Source organism: Brachyistius frenatus, unplaced genomic scaffold, assembly GCF_029030835.1.
Source record: "Brachyistius frenatus isolate BFR_SWC_R1_liver_20210118 unplaced genomic scaffold, ASM2903083v1 Contig_241, whole genome shotgun sequence".
NCBI lineage: Eukaryota > Metazoa > Chordata > Actinopteri > Embiotocidae > Brachyistius > Brachyistius frenatus.
The window spans coordinates 392,392-413,328 of NW_027210840.1; the positions used below are offsets into that span (position 1 = coordinate 392,392).

Consider the following 20,937-nt stretch of genomic DNA (forward strand, 5'->3'; position numbering starts at 1 on the left):
GTGTTTCGTTAGTAGCCTCCAGTTTTATTTCAGCCTGTGTTGCACTGTGTGTGTGTGTGTGTGTGTGTGTGTGTGTGTGTGTGTGTGTGTGTGTGTGTGTGTGTGTGTGTGTGTGTGTGTGTGTGTGTGTGTGTGTGTGTGTGTGTTTAACCTCCGTGTTCGGGTGTTCCAGGCGTGCACGCTGGCCCGGAGGAACGCCGAGGTGTTCCTGAAGTACATCCACAGGAACAATGTGAGCATGCCCGGAGCCGCCGGTCACGCCCGAGGACCCGAGCAGCAGGTCAAAGGTCAGAGCCGCCGCTGTGACGCTGCAGCGGTCGATGATCGCAGACTTGCAGCTCAAAACTACTACATCCATCGATTTTTATATAAATTTGATTATTACAGATCTGATAAAGACTTTTAATGGGATCACACATTTACTATATTAGATATTAATGTTGCTGTTTTGTGTGTGTGTGCAGCCATCCTGAACGAGCTGCTGCAGAGAGAGAACAGAGTCCTGCACTTCTGGACGTTAAAGAAACGAAGGCTGGACCAGTGTCAGCAGTACCTGGTGTTTGAACGCAGCGCCAAGCAGGTCAGTGTGTGTGTGTGTGTGTGTGTGTGTGTGTGTGTGTGTGTGTGTGTGTGTGTGTGTGTGTGTGTGTGTGTGTGTGTGTGTGTGTGTATATCTTGGCGGTATTTAAGAAAATGTGCAGGAACATTGGGATTATTTTATTGTTTTTTTCAGACACATAATCAATACAAAGGTTGATGATCACTTTTACGTGTGTGTGTGTGTGTGTGTGTGTGTGTGTGTGTGTGTGTGTGTGTGTGTGTGTGTGTGTGTGTGTGTGTGTGTTTGTGTTTGTGTGTGTATATGTGCAGGCATTGGATTGGATCCAGGAGACAGGTGAGGTTTACCTGGCCACTCACACGTCACCCGGCGACAGCGGTGAGGAAACGCAGCAGCTCCTCAACAACCACCATCACTTCAGACTCACCGCCAAGGTAGGCAGCGTTCTGGTGGCGCCGACCCGTCCGGTTCTGTTGTTTACAGTCCAACTGATAATGCAACAGAAACAAATTTCTGCAATTTTAATGCAAAAAGGTCACTAAAAATACTGCACAAATTATGTCACAATTTTAGAGAAAATCTACCGCAAAGTTAAAAAAAATTTAACGTAACAATTACAAAATAAGATGTCAAAATTTACAAATTACAACAAAAGCACCAAAAAAAAACAAAAAAAGACTGAATCATTCTTACTTAATTTCAGCCAGTTTTCTGCCTCGTTTGTTCTCGGCACGACGTGATTGGTCGATGCTCCTTGGACATAAACACTTCTAATCAGAGAGTAACACGAACAAAACACTCTGGAATTCATGTTCAAATTATCAGGGTGATATTGTGGTGTTGATTTGTGTTGATATTTTAATCAGCAAACCAAGGAGAAGGTGAAGCTGCTGATCCAGCTGGCCGACAATCTGGTGGAGAAAGGCCACGCCCACGTGTCGGAGCTGAAGCGCTGGGTCAGCACGGTGGACCGTCGATACCGCGACTTCTCGCTGCGCATGGCCAAGTACCAGGAGAGCCTGGAGAGGAGCCTGGGGGTCAGCCCGGAGGTGAGCGCGCGCACACACACACACACACACACACACACACACACGCACACACTCCCCTAAACCCCTATTTACACTGTAAAAAAAGCTGTTTTTGTGGGGGTTTTTCAAGGCTAAAATGAGGCACATTAAAATGCTGCTTTTTATGTCATATAAAGACATAAAACACTGGAAAACTGCACTTTTTATGGCAAAAAAGTTGTCAAGTGCCGTTCCAATGATGCACATTAAAACATCCTTTTTTATCTCTATAAAAATACTTTAATCACAGGTTGCTGAGGTATTTGTTTTTTTCAAAAAGCTGTAAAAAGACATAAAACACCACAAAACTTCACGTTTTACGCCACAAAAGCTGTCCAAAAGAGGATTTTTATGGCACCCTAATGCGGCACATTAAAACAAGAGTTAAAACACAACTTTTAACTGTTTTTGTTCAAAAACTTCGCTTTCTATGCACTCTAGTGAAGCACATCGAAGCTGCGTTTTTGACGGTGAAAATCTTTTTTGCTTTTTACTAATTTTTATTTTGACTATTTTTGAGGCACATTAAAATGCCATAAATAGACTTAAAACTCAGCTTTTTATGTGTTTTTTTTTTAATCAAAAACTTGACTTTCTTTTGTACTCTTAAGGCACATTAAAACGCATCTTTTTACTGTGTTGCTTTTGTTAAAAAAAACATATTTATTTATTTTACTCCAGCGAATTTTGGCACCAACAGACTTCCATACTTTCAAACTACTTTAATAAAGTCAGGGAAAATGTGGTAAAACATTACAGAGAAGTTTTGAAACTTCGCCGGTTGACGTGTTTTTTTTTCTGCGCAGGACAACAAAGACTTGGAGCTGGACATCATCCCGGCCAGCCTGACAGACGACGCCGAGGTCAAACTGCGCGATCCCAACCACGAGATCAACGAGGAGAAGAGGAAGTCGGCGCGGAAGAAGGAGTGAGTATGAAGAGCGAAGGCGGTTAAACACCCTGCGATGCTTCTGGCCGCTGCTTCCTTCCAGGTCTGAACTCCTCTCTGTGTCAGGTTCATCATGGCCGAGCTGCTGCAGACGGAGAAGACGTACGTCCGAGATCTCCACGAGTGTCTCGAGGTGAGCAAGCCGTCCGCCCTTTTTCTGTTTCGACACGGCGAACACTTTCCCGCCCGCCTCACGCCTCTCCGCCTCTCTTGCCTGTCCGACAGACGTACCTGTGGGAAATGACCAGCGGCGTGGAGGAGATTCCCCCCGGCATCGCCAACAAGGAGCACATCATCTTCGGCAACATGCAGGAGATCTACGACTTCCACAACAAGTGATTTTTCTCGCATTTGTTCTTAAAGTCTACGTCAGATTGACGACGCGTTCTTAAACCGCAGATTTGGTTTTTTTTTTTAAAGAGGAAAATCGTTGTTCAGACGATACGAGTCTTTGCAGGACGCTCCATGTTTCAACACATCTGAAATCACACGGCGACAACCGCGTCATATCACGATATGAAGCTAAAGAACAACTCTCCTGTGTCTGTCTGTGATGATCCAGTTTCTCCGAAAACTGACAGGTTTCCTCCGATTGATCTCTCGGCGCTCGAATCCTCGGGGGGGAAAACTCTCGCAGTCTTTCTAGTCTGTGTGTCTTTGAGGTTTTTCCTTCACACTCCAGCTCCCCCCAGGTTCCCCCCCCGAGGAGCTGCTTTGATGGCGGAGGAACTCGTCTGCAGGTTCCTCGACTCGACTTTCAGATCTGAAAGGAACAAAACACGATGGAGTTAAATGTCGTCGTCCAGAGAAACAAAGAGCCGATCTGTAGGTGTTTAAACTGTGCGACCTCTGTTTGTGTGTCTGCAGTATTTTCCTGAAGGAGCTGGTGAACTACGAGCAGCTCCCGGAGGACGTGGGTCACTGCTTCGTCACCTGGGTGAGACTCCACAGTGATTCCTACCCGTCTTAATGAGGGGGCGGGGCTTAAACTGAGCCTAAAGAAACTGTCCCTGTCGATTCTGAAACATCTTCCGCTATCCTTTCCTCCAGGCGGATAAGTTCCACATCTACGTGGACTACTGCAAGAACAAGCCGGACTCCAGCCAGCTCATACTGGAGCATGCCGGTGCCTTCTTTGACGTGAGTGAAGCCTTTAATAAAGTTCCTTTAACGTCATCACATCTCATAAACATCACGAAGGGACGCGAAAACTTATTTCCTGTCTGAGAAAACAGACAGTAATTATTATTATTACTATTGTTTCAGGGCACTAAACACAGTATGATTCCCACGTAAGCTTAGAGGGAAAACTCTCTTTTAATAGGAAGAAACTTCCAACAGAAGGAAGGGAAAAACTCTCTTTTAATAGGAAGAAACCTCCAACAGAAGGAAGGGAAAAACTCTCTTTTAATAGGAAGAAACCTCCAACAGAACCAGGCTCAGAGGCAGACAACTATCTGCCTCGAGTGTTAGAAAGGAGGGGAGAGCAGAGAGAGAAAAGAACAGCATAGATATCCCAGACGTGAGCTGTTGTTGGGGTCATGCACCTGCAGAAACATCGAGGGGGATTCAGGAGGAAGCCTCCATCACTGCTGCTGCTTCAGCTCCCTGCAGGAGTCCAGTTGTGATGGAGGCTGATGGAGGAGCATAAAAACAGTCTCAATCATTTAAATTTAACAGTTAAAGCAGGTTAATCAGATCTGAAAGGGACGTTTGACTTTCTGATGTCTGATTTCCCTCCTGCATGCGACGCAGGCTGTGCAGTTCACCTGTTCTGTCAGCAGATGGTGCTGTTGGATCGTTGAGGGGGCTGAGAGCTCAGACACTGGATATTTAAACGTGAAGCTGATTTTATTTTGGTATTTCCTGTGTGTGAGCAGGACATCCAGCAGAAACGAGGGCTGGCCAACTCCATCTCCTCCTACCTCATCAAACCGGTGCAGAGGATCACCAAGTACCAACTACTGCTAAAGGTACACACGCACACACACGCGCACACACACACACACACACACACACACACACACACTGAGACACATGTCCTTCTGCAGGAGCTGCTGTCCTGCTGTGAGGAGGGTAAAGGGGAGATCAAAGACGGTCTGGAGGTGATGCTCGGCGTCCCGAAGAGAGCAAACGACGCCATGCACCTGGCCATGTTGGAGGGTAAGACGCTCTCCGCATGCCACCGCTGCCGCCGCTCTTCATCGGGCTTTTCTGCAGCCCGGTTTCACCTCTTTGTCCTCCTCCTCTTCCTCAGGCTTTGAGGAGAACCTGGAGGTACAGGGCGAGCTCATCCTGCAGGACAGCTTCCAGGTGTGGGACCCGCGCTCGCTGATCCGTAAGGGGCGGGACCGGCACCTCTTCCTGTTCGAGTTCTCCCTGGTCTTCAGCAAGGAGATCAAAGACTCGGCGGGCAGAACCAAGTACCAGTACAAGAACAGGCTGCTGGTGAGTGGTACCGGAGAGCAGCAGCTCTGGGCTTTAAATCTGTCAGGTGATCAGCTGATTGATCACCACCCCCAACCCCCACCCCTCCTCCTCCTCCCCCCTGCAGACAGCCGAGCTGGGCGTGACAGAGCACATCGAAGGCGACCCGTGTAAGTTTGCTCTGTGGGCGGGAAGAACTCCGTCTTCTGACAACAAGACGGTGCTCAAAGTAAGTAAGACGGCGCCGCCCCCGCCCCGTCCTCTGATGTCACTTCCTGTTTAAACGGCGTGACGTTGTGTGACGTGGACACGTTTCTCCCGCAGGCCTCCAGCATGGAAGCCAAGCAGGAGTGGATCAAGAACATCAGGGAGGTGATCCAGGAGAGGATGACTCACCTGAAGGGGGCGCTGAAGGAGCCCGTCCACCTGCCTAAAACACCGGCGCTGAGCAAACCCAGGAACAACGCCAGGAGGTGAACGAGCGGCACCACTCACAGCTGATGGGTACAGCTGTGTGGGTCAGGCTTCCCACGGGTCGGGGAATATCTGGGAATATCAGGGAACATCAGAAGATATCAGGAAATATCAGGGAATATGAGAGAATATCTGGGAATATCCGGGAATATCATAGAATATCTGGGAATATCCATAGACTGGATATAAAGTTGTTTGCAGCTTCCGGGTCTGGAAAATGAGGCCAATGCAGAAGTGCCTTAAACTGCAATACCACCGAGTGCCACTAGAGGTCAGCTCCAAAAAGCCTCAGGCTCCATAGACTCCCATTCAACTTCTCTCATCAAATATATCCTCCTTCTTACTAGTTTTCTGGAGGTCCATCTGAAAATAATCCCTCATTAATTAGATATTAGACCTAAAAAAAAAAAAAACTTTTTGTGGGTGTGTCTGTTTGATTGACAGGCCTGTGGTGCAGTCAGGTTACAGCTATCAGTGGGCGGGACGTAGTATTGTCAGGTTTCCAATCAGATCAGTCAGATCCACCGCTGGCTCATCCCCCAGCTCGTCCAAATATTAAATATTCAATTCAATAATATTAAATCTGACATCTGTGTGTGTGTGTGTGTGTGTGTGTGTGTGTCCGTCCGTCCGTGTCCGTGTCCCCAGGGAGGGAGCTGAAGATGGAGACAGTCAGGGAGACGGCAGCAGCCAACCAGACACCATCTCCATCGCCTCCAGGACATCCCAGAACACTGTGGACAGCGACAAGGTAAGAACCTGACGGAGACCCGAGACGAGCTGACGGGCCGCAGCTGCCGCAGCGCTACGGGGTCTCCCAGACTATCTCCAAGGGGCAGAAGCAGGGGCTGTGTGTATGTGTGTGTGTGTGTGTGTGTGTGTGAGTGAGTGTGAACAGAGGAGCCCACCTCTGTGAGATATGACTTCATGTGTGCGGGATGAAAACCTTGTTCAGCTTGTGTTCCTGTTGCATGGATGCCTCCTACAAACCGGCCTCTCACGTCCAAGTAAGACTTTTATTTTGACGGTAGAATAAAAGAAGAGAAGAATTTCAATGTAATTAAACAGGAAGAAGAGTAATTTGTGTGTCCTTCATCAGCAACATGCCTCTTACTGGGTTATGGACTTGGTTTTAAACTGGATTTGGACTCCATTCACATTGTTTTTATTAACTGGGTTTGAACTGGATTCACACTGGTTTTGGACTTTTTTTGAACTGGATTCAGCCTGGTTTGAATTCGGAACTGGATTCAAACTGGTTTTGGACTCTGTTTTAACTGGATTTAAACTGGTTTGGACTCTGAACTGGTTTCAAACTGGTTTTGGATTCAGTTTGAACTGGGTTCAGTTTGAACTGGATCCAGACTGGTTATCAGCAGCGTTTTCCAGGCTTTTCTCCTCTTGTGTTTAAGAAGTTCTGCGATAATCGGAGCCACTTCCTGATATGTTGTTTTTAATAGCACAGCAGTATTTCTTTGAGCCGGTTGAGTGAATAATGTGCTGAATTGGATTCTCATCTCTAATTTAAAGGTGTCTGTTAGGTTTTGTGGGGCGACTTTGTTTGAAAAGAGTCTGCAGAACATAAATGCACAGATTTTGCATGGAGTTTGGTGCAGCGGTCGTCTTGTTTGATCTAATTGCGCCGCTCGATTAGCTGGTGTGATGTGACCTGATTTTACAATGCACACACACACACACACACACACACACACACACACACACACACACACCCCTCGCCCCTCACAGATGTCAGTCATGGCCTCCCGCTGTAGTGTTACACAGTGTGGCCTTTTCACCGTGCAACCCCACGCCTACACACTCGCCTGCCTCTAAATGTCAACACACACACACACACACACACACACACACACACACACACACACACACTAGCCTTTGCAGCAGCTTTTTCTTCAGCCTGCCTGGTCATCTCGTCTCCATGAATGTCTCTGTTGACCTGCCTCTGTTCTGTCCATGATAAACACGTATGTACAGTAACATGCTTCCTGCTGTGACTGTACATGTGTGTGTTTAAATGTTGCATGTCTGCGTGCGTCTGCCCGCCTCTTCCTGTCTGATGCGGACGACACGGTGAAGTTTTCCAGCCCGTGTGGGCGTGTTGTTGCTCCGCTTCGGTTTATTGTTTCTTGGATTTAGAAAACGCAGCGTCGTTATTTCTGGATCGTCGTCTGCTGTTTTTCCTGAAAACATCAAAGTAGAAAAAAAAAAGTTCCCCACATTTTGATCGTTTCATATTTGATATGCTGACACTGCTCTGTGTCATGCATGCAGTTTTTCATTCAGTTGTAGTTTTACGTTGAGTTTCGGAGCTCAACAAAATAAAAAACACACAGCTGATTTGTCTCCAAGTGTTCGTTGGTGGAGGCCGTCTGGATTTTAATTGTGTGTGCTTGTTGTCTCCTCTGAGGTTTATTATTTAGGGAACACATCTGTTGTGTATTTGGAAGTGACGGCAGGTCGTGACCTGAGCAGGCAACCTGCTCTACGAGCTCTAAAAATAAACCCACTGGACTCTGTTTGAACTGGATCCAGACTGGTTTTGACTTTGGTTTGAACTGGACTTGCTTTGATTTTGATTCAGATTGGTTTTTAGACCCGGTTTAAACTGGGTTTTAGACTTGATTTCGACTTGGTTTGATCTGCACTTGGTTTAAACTGGATTCAGACTGGTTTTGGTTTGGACTTGGTTCAGACTGGTTGTGGACGCGGTTTGATCTGGATTCAGACTATAATTTGAGTGGTTTGGTTTGGAACTTGGATTTGGACTGGTTTTGATCTTTGTTTCAGATTTGTTTTTGAACTGGATTCAGACTGGTTCTGGACTGGATTCAGGCTGGTTTTGGCCTGGTTTAGGACTTGGTTTCTGTTTCTTAATTTTCACATGTCTCCTGTTCCTGTTTCTTTCTGCCTCTCCTCTCTCACATACTGTAATAACAGGCCAGTGGTGGCATCGTCAGATGTTCCACGTCTGAGTCCGAGTGTGTGTGTGTGTGTGTGTGTGTGTGTGTGTGTGTGTGTGTGTGTGTGTGTGTGTGGCTACTGTTTCTGCTGCTTTTATGAAGAATGCCTCGTCTTTTTCTCCTCCTCGTCTCTGCAGTTCTGTCTCCAGTCGCCTCTAATTTTATTCCAACTGTCCCATTTTCACACTTTTCTGTGTTTATTCACCTGAACCTCATCGTTTATTTCTGTTTACATCCTCGTGCAACAGAAACCTAGCAGAGAGACTTGTAGTCTTCCACTCTGTGATGTGATCTTCGGCAGCGTGTTGTGTGTAACATGTCTTTCCCGTGACGCCGCCCGGTGTGATGAGTCAGCTGTGGTTCAGCTTGTGGTCTTCCTGTTATTTAAAGCCTCGTTCCAGCGGCTGACAACTCGGCGGCCCTCGTGGCTCCACCGCTACCGGCCCCATAGGCTCCGAGCGCTCACACTCTTTTAGCTCCGCCTTCAACTGGAGTAAAAATTTGTTTCTCTGTGAACCCGGCTCCATAAAAACCTTCTCACTCTCCTTCTGTAAGAGTCAGTGGTTGGAAAGAGACTCTGCCCATTTTTATCCCTTTTGTCTCAAATGTATTAAAATAATCTAAGAAGCCCGACTTGAGTCTGTCAGACGTTTACACAGAGGAATTTAAAGTTTAATTTAACACATGAATAAAGCCACGTTTTCAAAAAAGTTGGGACGCTATGTAAAATGTAAATAAAAACAGAATGAAATGATTTGTAAATCATGTAAACTCATTTGATTAATAATAGACCACAGACAACATATCAAATGTTGAAACAGAGAAATGTTATTGTTTTATAAAAAATATCTGCTCAGTTTGAATTTGATGACAGCAATATGTCTCTAAAAAGTTGTGGCAGGTTCGTGTTTACCACTGTGTTGCAACACCTCTTATTTTAACAACACTGTAAATGTTTGGCAACTGAGGAGACCAGTTTCTGGAGTTTTGAAAGTGAAATGTGGTCCCATTCTTGCCTGATATTAGATCTCAGCTGCTCAAAAGTTCAGGGTCTACTTTGTGATATTTCTCATCTCATGATGTCCCAAATGTGCGCTGATGACAAGCTGGATGGTCCCTCTCCTCTTTAACCTGGAGGACGCAGCGTCCATGATTTCCAAAAAGAATCTCAGATTGTGATCCATCAGACCACAGGACAGTTTTACATTACATTACATCTGATTTAGCTGACGCTTTTATCCAAAGCGACTTTTCCCACTTCACATCAGTCCATCTTCATTGATCTCGGGTCCAGAGAAGGCGGCGGCGTTTCTGAATCATGTTTCTATCTGCTTTCTTCTTTGGAGAGTTTTAACCTGCATTTGTGGACGCAGCGATGAACTGTGTTCACAGACGATGGTTTTCACAAGTGTTCCTGAGCCCGTGCAGTGATTTCCACTCCAGAAGAGTGTCTGTTTTTAAAGCAGTGCTGCCTGAGGGCCCGAAGATCACCACCATCCAATATTGGTTTTCAACCTTGTCCCTTGTGTTCAGAGATTTCTCCAGATTCTCTGAATCTTTTAATGATATTATGAACCGTAGATGATGAAATCCACTAATTCTTTGTAGTTTTACGTTGAGGAACATTATTCCTAGATTGTTGCCCATCTTCACTGCTGAGACTCCGCCTCTCTGAAATGATCTTTTCATACCCAAACTTGTTACTGATCTGTTCCACCAGGTATTTAAAAAAAAAAAAAAAATCTTTACACAACTTTTCCAGTCTTTTGTTGACCCGGTCCCAACTTTTTTTTTTATGTGTTGCTGCCGTTAAATTCCAAATGAGCAGATATTTTTCAAAACAATAAAATTTCTTAGTTTGAACATTTGATATGTTGTCTTTGGTCTATTTGAAATTAAATGAGTTTATGTGATTTACAAATCTTCACCTTCTGTTCTTATTCACATTTCAAACTCTTTTTGTAAACAGTGGAAACGATTTCTATCTCTGATTTTTGTTGCCACACAAACACGATGGAGGTGAACGGAAAGACAAACTGCTGCTGGTTGGAAGCGACAGACATTTATTTTAGGGAGTAAAATATCCAAATAAATGGATAATATTCTGTCGAGTATCGTCATGCTTCCTGAATGTGTACCGGTCGCAGCTGAACGTTAACTTCTCTCCGGTTGTTTACATGCGCGTCTTCTCATGAATCAGATGCATTCAGACTGAAGCTGTACTTTAGCCTTCTGCTGCTCATATGACTTTCTGTGTCTCACACACACACACACACACACACACACACACACACACACACACACACACACACACACACACACACACACACACACACACACACAAGGAGAGAGAGAGAGAGAGAGAGAGAGAGAGAGAGAGAGAGAGAGAGAAGAGTGTGAGGGCGTGTTTGCGTGTGCGACAAGGACACAAACGAGGGAGTTGTCAGAGCGACGGGGGAAGACAGCCGAGGAAGGTCGACATGCCGAAGTGGATGAGCTTTAAACTGTTCAAAGAGAGCAGCAGAGTGAGTACGGACAGACTTCTCTCTCGGACCCCGTTATCACGTCTGAGATCACACATCCACGGAAGTTTAATAAAAATCAGAAGCGTTTCTGTCTTCGTTCCGTCCTGCTGATGTCTTGTTTGTTTTTGTTTTTTTTACCGTCTTTTGTTGCTGGTGGAAACATGTGGGATTTATCCTGTTGGAGGACATGTAGACAAAGTTTGAGGACACGCAAACTGCATGTTGACCTCTCGCACACAAATCTGTCAGACGATGAAGTTGAAAACGGTGCATCAGGTGTTCGTAGCCTCAAATGTCTTCATCCAACTGTTTCTGTCATGGTTTCCCACTTCCTGTTCCCCGACTCGCAACCGGACTGCTGACTTTCATTCATGGTGTTGTAAAGTGTGTGTGTGTGTGTGTGGAGGCGGATTAATGGTTAAACAGTGTGTGTGTGTGTGTGTGTGTGTGTGTGTGTGTGTGTGTGTGTGTGTGTGTGTGTGTGTGTGTGTGTGTGTGTGTGTGTGTGTGTGTGGGGCAGACAGGAAACGGGCCATTAGCTGCCACAGAGACAGACAGGAGAAACGAGTCGGCAGCTAGTTGCATTCAGATTACGGAGCAGACGCGCATTAACGGCGTCCACACGCTCATAAAGGTGTTTGGCAGCACGCGTGCGCGACGCAATTATCTTAACGTCTTCGGTCGGTTTTGTTTGGACGTTTACAGCAAAATGTTTGATATTCTCTTCCTCTGATGCACCGTCGGCACCTGACTACGGTGCGCAGCTGTGGCAGACTGAGGATCTGCAGGAGTTCACACTCCACCTGGTCTTCTTTTATTTTGAAGGAATGTTACCTCGATGCTGACAAATAAATCGATTACACTCATTTTGTTTGAATTGTATGTAATATTTTTCAGTATTTTGTAATATCATCGAGAATATAGTGATTGCAAAAACACCCGGATGCATCGTGATATCGTTCCGCTTAGAACTTCCTCTCGGCTCTTTTTTTTTATGTTTCTGCTGTTCACAGCGTGACGTCTGATCTCACAGTTTAACCTGCAGAGCTCCAGAGTCTCCTCCTCTTATTCTTCTTGTCCCACTACGAGGTCGTTCTGATTGGTCGTATTCGGGCCCAAACGTGCTCGGTCACAGCGGTTTGGTTCTGAGTGATGAACATGTCGTGTCACGCTGGTTTGTTTTGATGTTTCCAGCCTGTGTGATGCCGGTACGGTTCCAATGGTGATGCTGCTGTTGGAGCTCCGGTTCTGCTCTGATGGTGGATGTAAAGATGTGAACGGGTCTGAAGGAGTCTCCCTCTAAAACAATCACTGCCATGCAGACTTGGAACTCGAGGGATTTTTCCACTCCTGTAAGCTGCGTTCAGCGTCTGCCTGCTGTTTTCGACCGCATTTGTTTTTCTCTGAGAGTCCTCCGTCTGCCGCTGCCGCCCTCAAACAAACAGCTTCGATTGTTTTTAGTTTGGAGAACTTACAGCTGCAGGGTTATGAAGTTCTGAAGAACTTTTAGAAACTTCAACACAAAGGGATGAATTAGTGCTGATCTACAGACTGGATATAAAAGTGTTTGTAGCTTCCAGGTCTGAAAAATGAGGTCTATACAGAAGTGTCTTCAGCTGCAATACCACCGAGTGCCACTAGAGGTCTGCTCCAAAAAGCCTCCGGCTCCATAGACTTCTATTCAACTTCTCTCATACATTCAAATACAAAGTGAATAAAATGTCTCCAGCAGTTATCTCGGTGTTGTTAGCTAAAGTCACTCCTTCTTACTAGTTTTCTGGAGGACCATCTGAAAATAATCCCTCATTCATTAGAAAATAAGATTCAAAAAGACCTGTTTTTGGGGGCGTGTCTGTTTGATTGACAGGCCTGTGGTGCAGTCAGGTTACAGCTATTGGTGGGCGGGACGTAGGTTTCCAATCAGATCGGTCAGATCCACCGCTGGCTCCTCCCCCAGCTCGTCCAAATATGGTCACTTCCTGCTCCAAACCGCTCCGAACTAGCAAAGATGGTGACGGACAGAATCTGAACTGGAGGCTTCATAGCGTTCACAAACCAACGGGTGACCTCACTGATGGTTCTGATTGGTTCCGATACATTTTGCATTTGGTACCACCTCGACAAAATGTTCTGCTAAATGTTTGTGGATCTTAAAACTCTTTACGTTCAGAGGCCGTGAATGTGTCCCATGTTGATCGACACGCTGCAGTCTGAGAATGTACATGTGAACATCAAAGTTCATCAAAGATGTTTACACGAGTGTGAAGTGTCACTCTGCCTGCGTTATGTGTGTTCATGTTTCTCTCACTGCTGCGGAGCGTCGGGAATATTCTCAGACGTGTGTGTGTCTTGTGCTCTGCTGCTATCTGTCATATGACCCCTCTCCGTGCGCAGCTTGTGATGGTCATGTGTTCTGGTGGATGGAAACCGCGTCGGGCAGAACGAACACGCTGCATCAGCAGAAGCATCAGAACCTGCTCAGGTCCAGAAGGTTCTGTGCCGTTTGTTGGATGAGGCGGACGATGGTGATGAGTGTGTGTGAATGATCAGCTGATAGACACACACAGAGCTGCGGCTAACGAGCATCTGCTGAGGCGTTCAGGGAATGCCTGTAAACGGTAGTGTCTAGTTCAGGTGTCTCCAAACCGGAGATCACCGTCGACCAGAACTCGACCCGGTTCTGAGCAGTCTACACAGACTTACCTGGAGGAGAGAACCCAAATCATCCAATCAGAACGCAGCTGTGTGTGTGTGTGTGTGTGTGTGTGTGTGTGTGTGTGTGTGTGTGTGTGTGTGTGGGGCCATCTGTCGGGTATAAATTCACCTGAACCTTTATAGACACGGGGTTTCTTGTTGCTAGGAGACCTTTAGCCCTCGTTGTTCACACACATTAACACACACACACACACACACACACACACACACACACACACATTAAAACACACTAACATTTTCCAAAACAAAAAACATGGTAGATGAGGAGGAGGATAATTTACATGTTGCAGCTTTTTTTATATTTCAGTCCGACATCACCTGTCTGATGTCTTTTATTTGGCTCGTTAAAGACGTCAGTAATGTACACCTTGGACAGACTGTGGACTTTTGATGAACGTGTCACATTGGTCCAGTTAAATAAAGGGTAAAAAAAAAAAAAAGAGGGTTAAATAAAGGGTAAGTAAAGGGTTAAAAGAGGGTCAGGTGCTGAGTCTTGGTCAGCTGACTCACTGCTCTGTGTGCTGCTGTGCCTGTCTGGATGTTTTAGCAGCTGGTTGTCAGTTGAACAGGGTTAAAGGTCATCATACCTGCCGTGAAGACGGTTCACTCAGCAGCACGTCCTCCTGATGGATCATTAACTCTGCTTACATCACCGTCAAGCCTGATGATGACTGATGTCATTCTGGCTCGCTGGGATAGGCTCTGCCCCGCTGACCCTGTTTTGGACAGGTGTTCCTAATAAAGTGTGTGTGTGTGTGTGTGTGCGTGTGCGTGTGTTCGGGTGAGGTTTCTCTTCTTCACTGTGTCTCCCTCTTCGCGCCTCATACACACACAGGAAGTAGTTTTATTGTGAAGGGGTCCTGACCCGTCTTCTTCTGTGTCTGCAGCTCTCCGGAGGATGTGAGCTCACCGTTGTCCTGCAGGACTTCACCGCGGGATGCAGCTCGGAGATGTCGGTCACCACAGGTGAGACAGGACCCGTCCGTCCTCGTCACACGTCCACCTGTAAACCGACATGAGACAAACCTGTCCGTCCTCTCGTGTCTCCAGGTCAGACGGTGGAGCTGCTGGAGCGGCCCAGCGAGCGGCCCGGCTGGTGTCTGGTCCGGACCACCGAGCGCAGCCCCCCGCTGGAGGGCCTGGTGCCGAGCTCGGCGCTCTGCGTGTCCCACTCGCGCTCCAGCGTGGAGATGGACTGCTTCTTCAGCTCGGGAAAAGGTAGGCGGAGCTTAAGGTGCTGTGATGGTGAACCAGATCAGCGTTCAGGTGTGTGTGTGTGTGTGTGTGTGTGTCTGTGTGTGTGTGTATATATGTATATGTTGAATGTGACAGAGACTCGGAGTGATCTGTGAGGACCTCTGCTGGTCACCCATGGTTATTACAGCACGGCCCCTGTGGCTCCTTCAGAGATGTAAACACAAGCAGGATGCGTCTTTAAATGCATCTGCAGGGAGGATTTATCAGAACATGTATTCTGAGCGCGTGCAGAAGACATTCCCTTGACTATCTGCTGATTTTGTCTTTCCTTTGTTGTTTGGAGCGCCAACAATCAGCTGATCAGCACCGACAACGAGCTGTAATCACATCCTGTTTACTACACGGGAGTCCTTCTTCTCGGTTACCATACTTACCACTCTACACAGAGGTGAAACGTATAGATCGGGGGTCTCCAACCCCGGGGGGAACGTGACCCGGTTTTGAGTAGCTCGCTCACACAGACTTAATTTGACGGGTCGTCCAGGTTTATTTAAAAAAAAAAACAATTTAATAATTTTTTATGAATTAATTTTTTTAACCTGTCCAACCTGTCAACGCTGATGGATTAACAGTGGTGTCTGCTCCGCCCACAGTGAGACAGGCAGAGATCAGAGGACACAAACAAAGCAGAGACTATCACACTGAGCTGGAAACAAACAGCTGCTCACAAATTAGAGTAAATTATATGAATACAGTGTTTTCAGCTGGACTGCAACAGAGGGGGGTGGAGCTATAAAGAGTGAGGGAGAGATCAAAGTTACACTACAGGTCTTTTCAAATTAAAAGCCCTTCCATTTCACAAAAGGTCAGTCATGATTCTTTCAGGATGGGCATTTAAAAAAAAAATAAATGTATGAGTTAAATCTGATAGTAGACAATTTCTTTGACCCTTTTCAAACCAGTTTGTCCACACGAGTTGGGTTCACTGCAATAGGAATTTAGAAAAACTGTTTAACTGTGGATACAGAAACCATTAAAAAAAAAAAAGCATACAGTACCAATCATACAAAATGTGTGTGTTGAGCATCAGTTTGTTATTGTTCACATAAAAGAAGCTGGTTTGGGTGGATCAATGTTACTAAAACGACTGTGGATGGATGTTAAAGGTGACAACACACACACACACACACACACACACACACACACACACACACACACACACACACACACACACACACACACACACACACACACACACACAGTGGAGTGTTTCCGTGTGTGTCCTACAGAGGGCGCTGCTGCACTCTTTGAACTCCGCGCTTAGGTTCAACACTGACACAGAAGGTGGAAACAGGGAGCTGCGGCTTATCTTCAGGACAAGGCTTAAGAAACATCTAATTTTACAGCATTGATAACTGACCACGAACCGCATGCACGCACACATCAGAGTATTTTCAAAGGTTTCTAAACATCAGGGAGGAGGTTTGTGTTTCTGTGGGAGGATTACTTTTTACTGTAGTGACACACACACACACACACACACACACACACACACACACACACACACACACACACACACACACTGAGATCAGCTGATTTGCCTGCGTTTTCCTCCTTTGGCTGATGACAAAGATACTTTGTGTTTGTGTTGTGATGCAAATCAAAACGACTGCAGCCGCTACATATGGAAATAAACACACACACACACACACATAGAGAGAAACATAACCTGAGCTGATCTGTTTGAGGTGTGAAGTATGAAGCCTGTTTAAACCAGGACACCTACCGACCCAGAGAGGATGTAGTTCCAGGGAACAGAACAGAACCTTCAGTGTTCATTGTCACACAAGCTGAAGAGTTTCATTCATTCATTTATTCTGTTAATCAACGAGTCCGACTGATAATTAACCTGAAGACACACACTGCTGCTTCTGTCTGTGTCTCTGTGTGTGTGCGCATCTCAGTGTATGTCTCAGTGTGTATGTAGTGTGTGTGTGTGTGTGTGTGTGTGTGTGTGTGCGCGTGGTGTGTTTGTGGTGTGTGTATTTGTGTGGTCTTGTGACTGCTGTATAAAGTAGGTCTCCTTGTCCTCTGACAGACTCTGAAGTAAAAACCCATCTCGGTGGAACTCTTTCAGCTCCAGCACACAATAACATAAAAAATATATAATATAATAATATATATTATATAATCAGCTCTCCGTGAGTTCCTACGTGTTTTTATCCGGTCCAGGAAGCGGCCATCGGAGCGTGAGCTGTGGATGAACCCAGTTTTGGTGGTGACATTGCAGCAGCGAGGTGTCCTTCCTCTGCAGAGCCGCTGGGTGGATGAAGTGGGTCACTGCAGGGGCGCCGCTGGACATCTATCTGGGCTAACGTCTCACCTGCTGCTGCAGACAAACAGCAGGGAGGCATTTACACACACCGAGTAGAATGTCAGCGTTTTAGTCAGGCACGGTTTAAACACAACACAGAGACCAGCTTTTCAATGTAAAACCACATGTGAGCTCTTTATTCTGTGACATTGAAACAAAAGACAACATTTTCAGGCTCACCATTTACAGTAAAAAGCTTTTGATACAGGAAGTAAATGTTCCCGCTCGGCGCTGTGGTCTGACCACAGACTGTATATAAAAGTGTTCGTGGCTTCCGGGTCTGAAAAATGGTTCCGATGCAGAAGTGTCTTAAGCTGCAATACCGCCGAGTGCCACTAGAGGTCGGCTCCAAAAAGCCTCCGGCTCCATAGACTCCCATTCAACTTCTCTCATCAAATACAAAGTCAATAAAATGTCTCCAGCGCTTATCTTTGTGTTGTTAGCTAAAGTCACTCCTTCTTATTAGTTTTCTGGAGGTCCATCTGAAAATAATCCCTCGTTCATTAGAAAATAAGCTTCAAAAAGACCTGTTTTTGGGGGCGTGTCTTTTTGATTGACAGGCCTGTGGTGCAGTCAGGTTACAGCTATCGGTGGGCGAGATGTAGTATCGTCAGGTTTCCAATCAGATCAGTCGGATCCACCTCTGGCTCCTCCTCCCCAGAGTTCCCATCTGTTAGCTCGCGTAAAAAAACAACGAATGCAGTGCAGCTTGAAAAAGCGATATTCTGCCCTTTTATTTTGAAACTCTGTTAGCAAACAGCGGACTGTTTACTCTTCCAGCAGACATGCAGCAACATCAGTACTGATTTGTTCTCCTGTATTTGTGTGAAAGTGCTAAGACCACACTGTTTTAGCTCTATTTTTGGTCTCCACCACCCGATGAGGGAAATTTGTGGTTCATCAGATGCTTTTCACTGTAAACCGCAACAGACTGCACATAAAGATTCATCCCTGCAGGATTTTGCTGTGATTGCTGCAATTAAAAATTTTAAAATTATATTTTAAGTAGGTTTTTTTGTGGTAACATTGCAGAAAGATGCTTTTTAAATCACATTAAAACAAAGTTCAGTCTCTTCCAGCTGGAAGTGGAGAAAACTCATTTAACATGTTCCTCGTTCCATCATAAGACCACATTTCCCACAAACCCCGTCACTTCCTGTTGTTGCGGATAGCTAGCAGCAGTTTGTTTTGATGGTGAGAGGGGGGGGGGCAGAACCTCGCTGGTTGGAAATAGTTTTGTTAATAAAGACAGTTTTATTTTGAAACGTGACTTTATGTTGTAATACTTTCAGCAGAGCTTCTGTTCATGATGTTTTTTGTGGAAAAATTGCGTAAATTTTGCTGGTAAATATTACATTACATTACATTTAATTTAGCTGACGCTTTTATCCAAAGCGACTTACAATAAGTGCATTTCAACATATTGCATATTGTGGAGATTTGTTGAATTTGCATTTATTTTTGCGACTGCAAGATCATGATTTCCTGGAGGAAAAGAAAGATGGCCGAAATAACTTGATCGCCCCCTGGCGGCTAGTTGTGTTACAGACCATAAGCCCCCTCCGTGTTAGCAGATGAGCCCCAGTAAAAAAAAAAAAAAAAGAAGAAAGTTCAGCTCATGTAATTGCTTATACACACACACACACACACCTGATTCTCGACCCGTCACAATAAAAGAAAAGTAGTGGTTAATGAACACTGACTTCTCTGCGTGTGTGTGTGTGTGTGTGTGTGTGTGTGTGTGTGTGTGTGTGTGTGTGTGTGTGTGTGTGTGTGTGTGTGTGTGTGTGTGGGCTCCTCCCTCTCCTCCTCCCCCATCATGTGTTGTCTCTCCCTCTTGTTGTCCGTTCTCAGTGTGGACTTGAAACTCTTGGCGTGCGCACACACGCTCTCAGTCGATCCGGTTAAGAAGTTGATGGTCCAGTTCGTGGTCGAGTTAGAGAGAGAGAGAGAGTGTGTGTGTGTGTGTGTGTGTGTGTGTGTGTGTGTGTGTGTGTGTGTGTGTGTGTGTGTGTGTGTGAGGGAGAGGTGTGTAGCTGTAGGATGCGTGTGTGAGGCAAAATGAAGCGAGGCCAGGGCTGCTGTGGATGGATCTTCGCCCGCTGCTGCTGCTGCTGCAACGGCACAGGTGGGGTGTCTCTGTGTGTGTGTGTGTGTGTGTGTGTGTTGCATACTTTACCAACAAGGAAGTTATGGTGTGTTTATGCAGGGGACAGGTTTGTCAAAGCTGATGGCATTCTCAGAATTCACATATGTGAGAGAACGTGTGTTACAGCGTGACAGCGGCTGACTGCAGCAGAGGACATCCTGTTGTCCTCCAGAGTTTTATTTTGGAATCATCCGTCCAGTGGAAATGAATTTGAATGTGAAATGAGCTGAAACAGGAAGTGGTGTGTCGCGGACAGAAAGTCGGGAGGACAGTTTGTGTCTTTGTCCTCGCAGATAATCAGATGTTGGATTGGGCAATCTGTTTTCCTGCTGCTGCAGGGTGTGTGTGTGTGTGTGTGTGTGTGTGTGTGTGCATCAAAGCCTTCACTGTCCTGACTCAGTAGAGTGATCCCTCTCTGAGCCGTTTCTCTGTCTGGGTGTGTTGGTCACAGATCTGCTGACTCGGCTTCAGACACCGTCGTTCACCACCAGGTTCGATCCTGCAGGTAAACAGGTGACCTCACGGGTCACACGGATTTAATGTCTGACTCAAGTCTGTTTTCTAAAAGCTGAAGAAGAACTGAAGTCAGGATTTAAAGTTGGAGGTGTGCAGAGTTAAAGAACACAGAAAGTAGTGCGTAGATACAGCAGAGGTGGAGCTCCGCCCACAGCGAGACACGCAGACATCAGAGGACAGAAACACAGCAGAGAAACAAACGGGTCCTCATAAATATGATAAATATCAGTCCCTCCAGGAGGATTTTTTGTGATTGTTGCGATCAAAAATGTTTGATTTTGCAGCAGAGTTCGTCACAAATTTGTATGTTAAGTGAAGTCTTTGCATAAAATTGCAGGAATAAAAAAAAATTGCAAGTTGAGTTTTTTGAAGCACTACCTGAAAAAGGAATACATCTGTAATCACTTCCTGTGATAATAATCCTGCTGCACATCACAGAAATATGAGTTATAATCTTTGTATATGTATTTATTGAACTTTATTGAAGTTTCTAAAAGCTCCTAAAAGCTTTCTCTCTTTCCAGAACAGACAGTTCTGTGACTGTAATATGGAAACAACGACTACGTCAGCTGTCAAAATAAGAGCTTTAGATGCTGTTTAATTCATGTTCATTCAACACATAGATCTGCTGGATGCACACAAACAAAGTGGCGTCTCTGACAACTAGACGTGTAGATAAAACTAGCATGCAGTCTATATGGAATCACTTCCTTTGATTGTAATCATTTCATTCGAAAATGTTAGTGAATTTTCCATTTTTTTAAAAATTTCATTTTCCGCAAACCCCATCATTTCTTGTTTCTCCTCTTGTTCAGAGTTTTATTTGGTGATGAAAACAGGAACAGAGCCCGTCTGATTGGAAATGAGTTATTTTTTATGAATAAAACTTTTAATTTGAAAAGATTTACTTTGTCATTGATAGTTTCAGCACAGCTTCAGGTGACGACATTTTTTGTCGGAAAATTGCGAGAATTTAAAAAATATTGCAACTTTGCTTCAATTTGTGA

The 20,937-nt window shown here is 45.5% G+C and overlaps 1 protein-coding gene across 1 annotated transcript in view; it reads left to right on the forward strand.

Annotated features, from left to right (window-relative positions):
- The window catches only part of LOC138633915 (kalirin-like), a 93,999-nt gene that overhangs the window by 50,295 nt on the left and 22,767 nt on the right, over positions 1 to 20,937 (forward strand). The window contains 17 exon segments of the mRNA XM_069720446.1: positions 173 to 287; positions 465 to 580; positions 871 to 993; positions 1,426 to 1,608; positions 2,433 to 2,554; positions 2,642 to 2,708; positions 2,801 to 2,910; positions 3,443 to 3,512; positions 3,626 to 3,715; positions 4,456 to 4,548; positions 4,627 to 4,738; positions 4,833 to 5,023; positions 5,130 to 5,231; positions 5,327 to 5,475; positions 6,125 to 6,227; positions 14,582 to 14,660; positions 14,745 to 14,912. Coding sequence (XP_069576547.1) covers positions 173 to 287; positions 465 to 580; positions 871 to 993; positions 1,426 to 1,608; positions 2,433 to 2,554; positions 2,642 to 2,708; positions 2,801 to 2,910; positions 3,443 to 3,512; positions 3,626 to 3,715; positions 4,456 to 4,548; positions 4,627 to 4,738; positions 4,833 to 5,023; positions 5,130 to 5,231; positions 5,327 to 5,475; positions 6,125 to 6,227; positions 14,582 to 14,660; positions 14,745 to 14,912 — 1,993 coding nt within the window.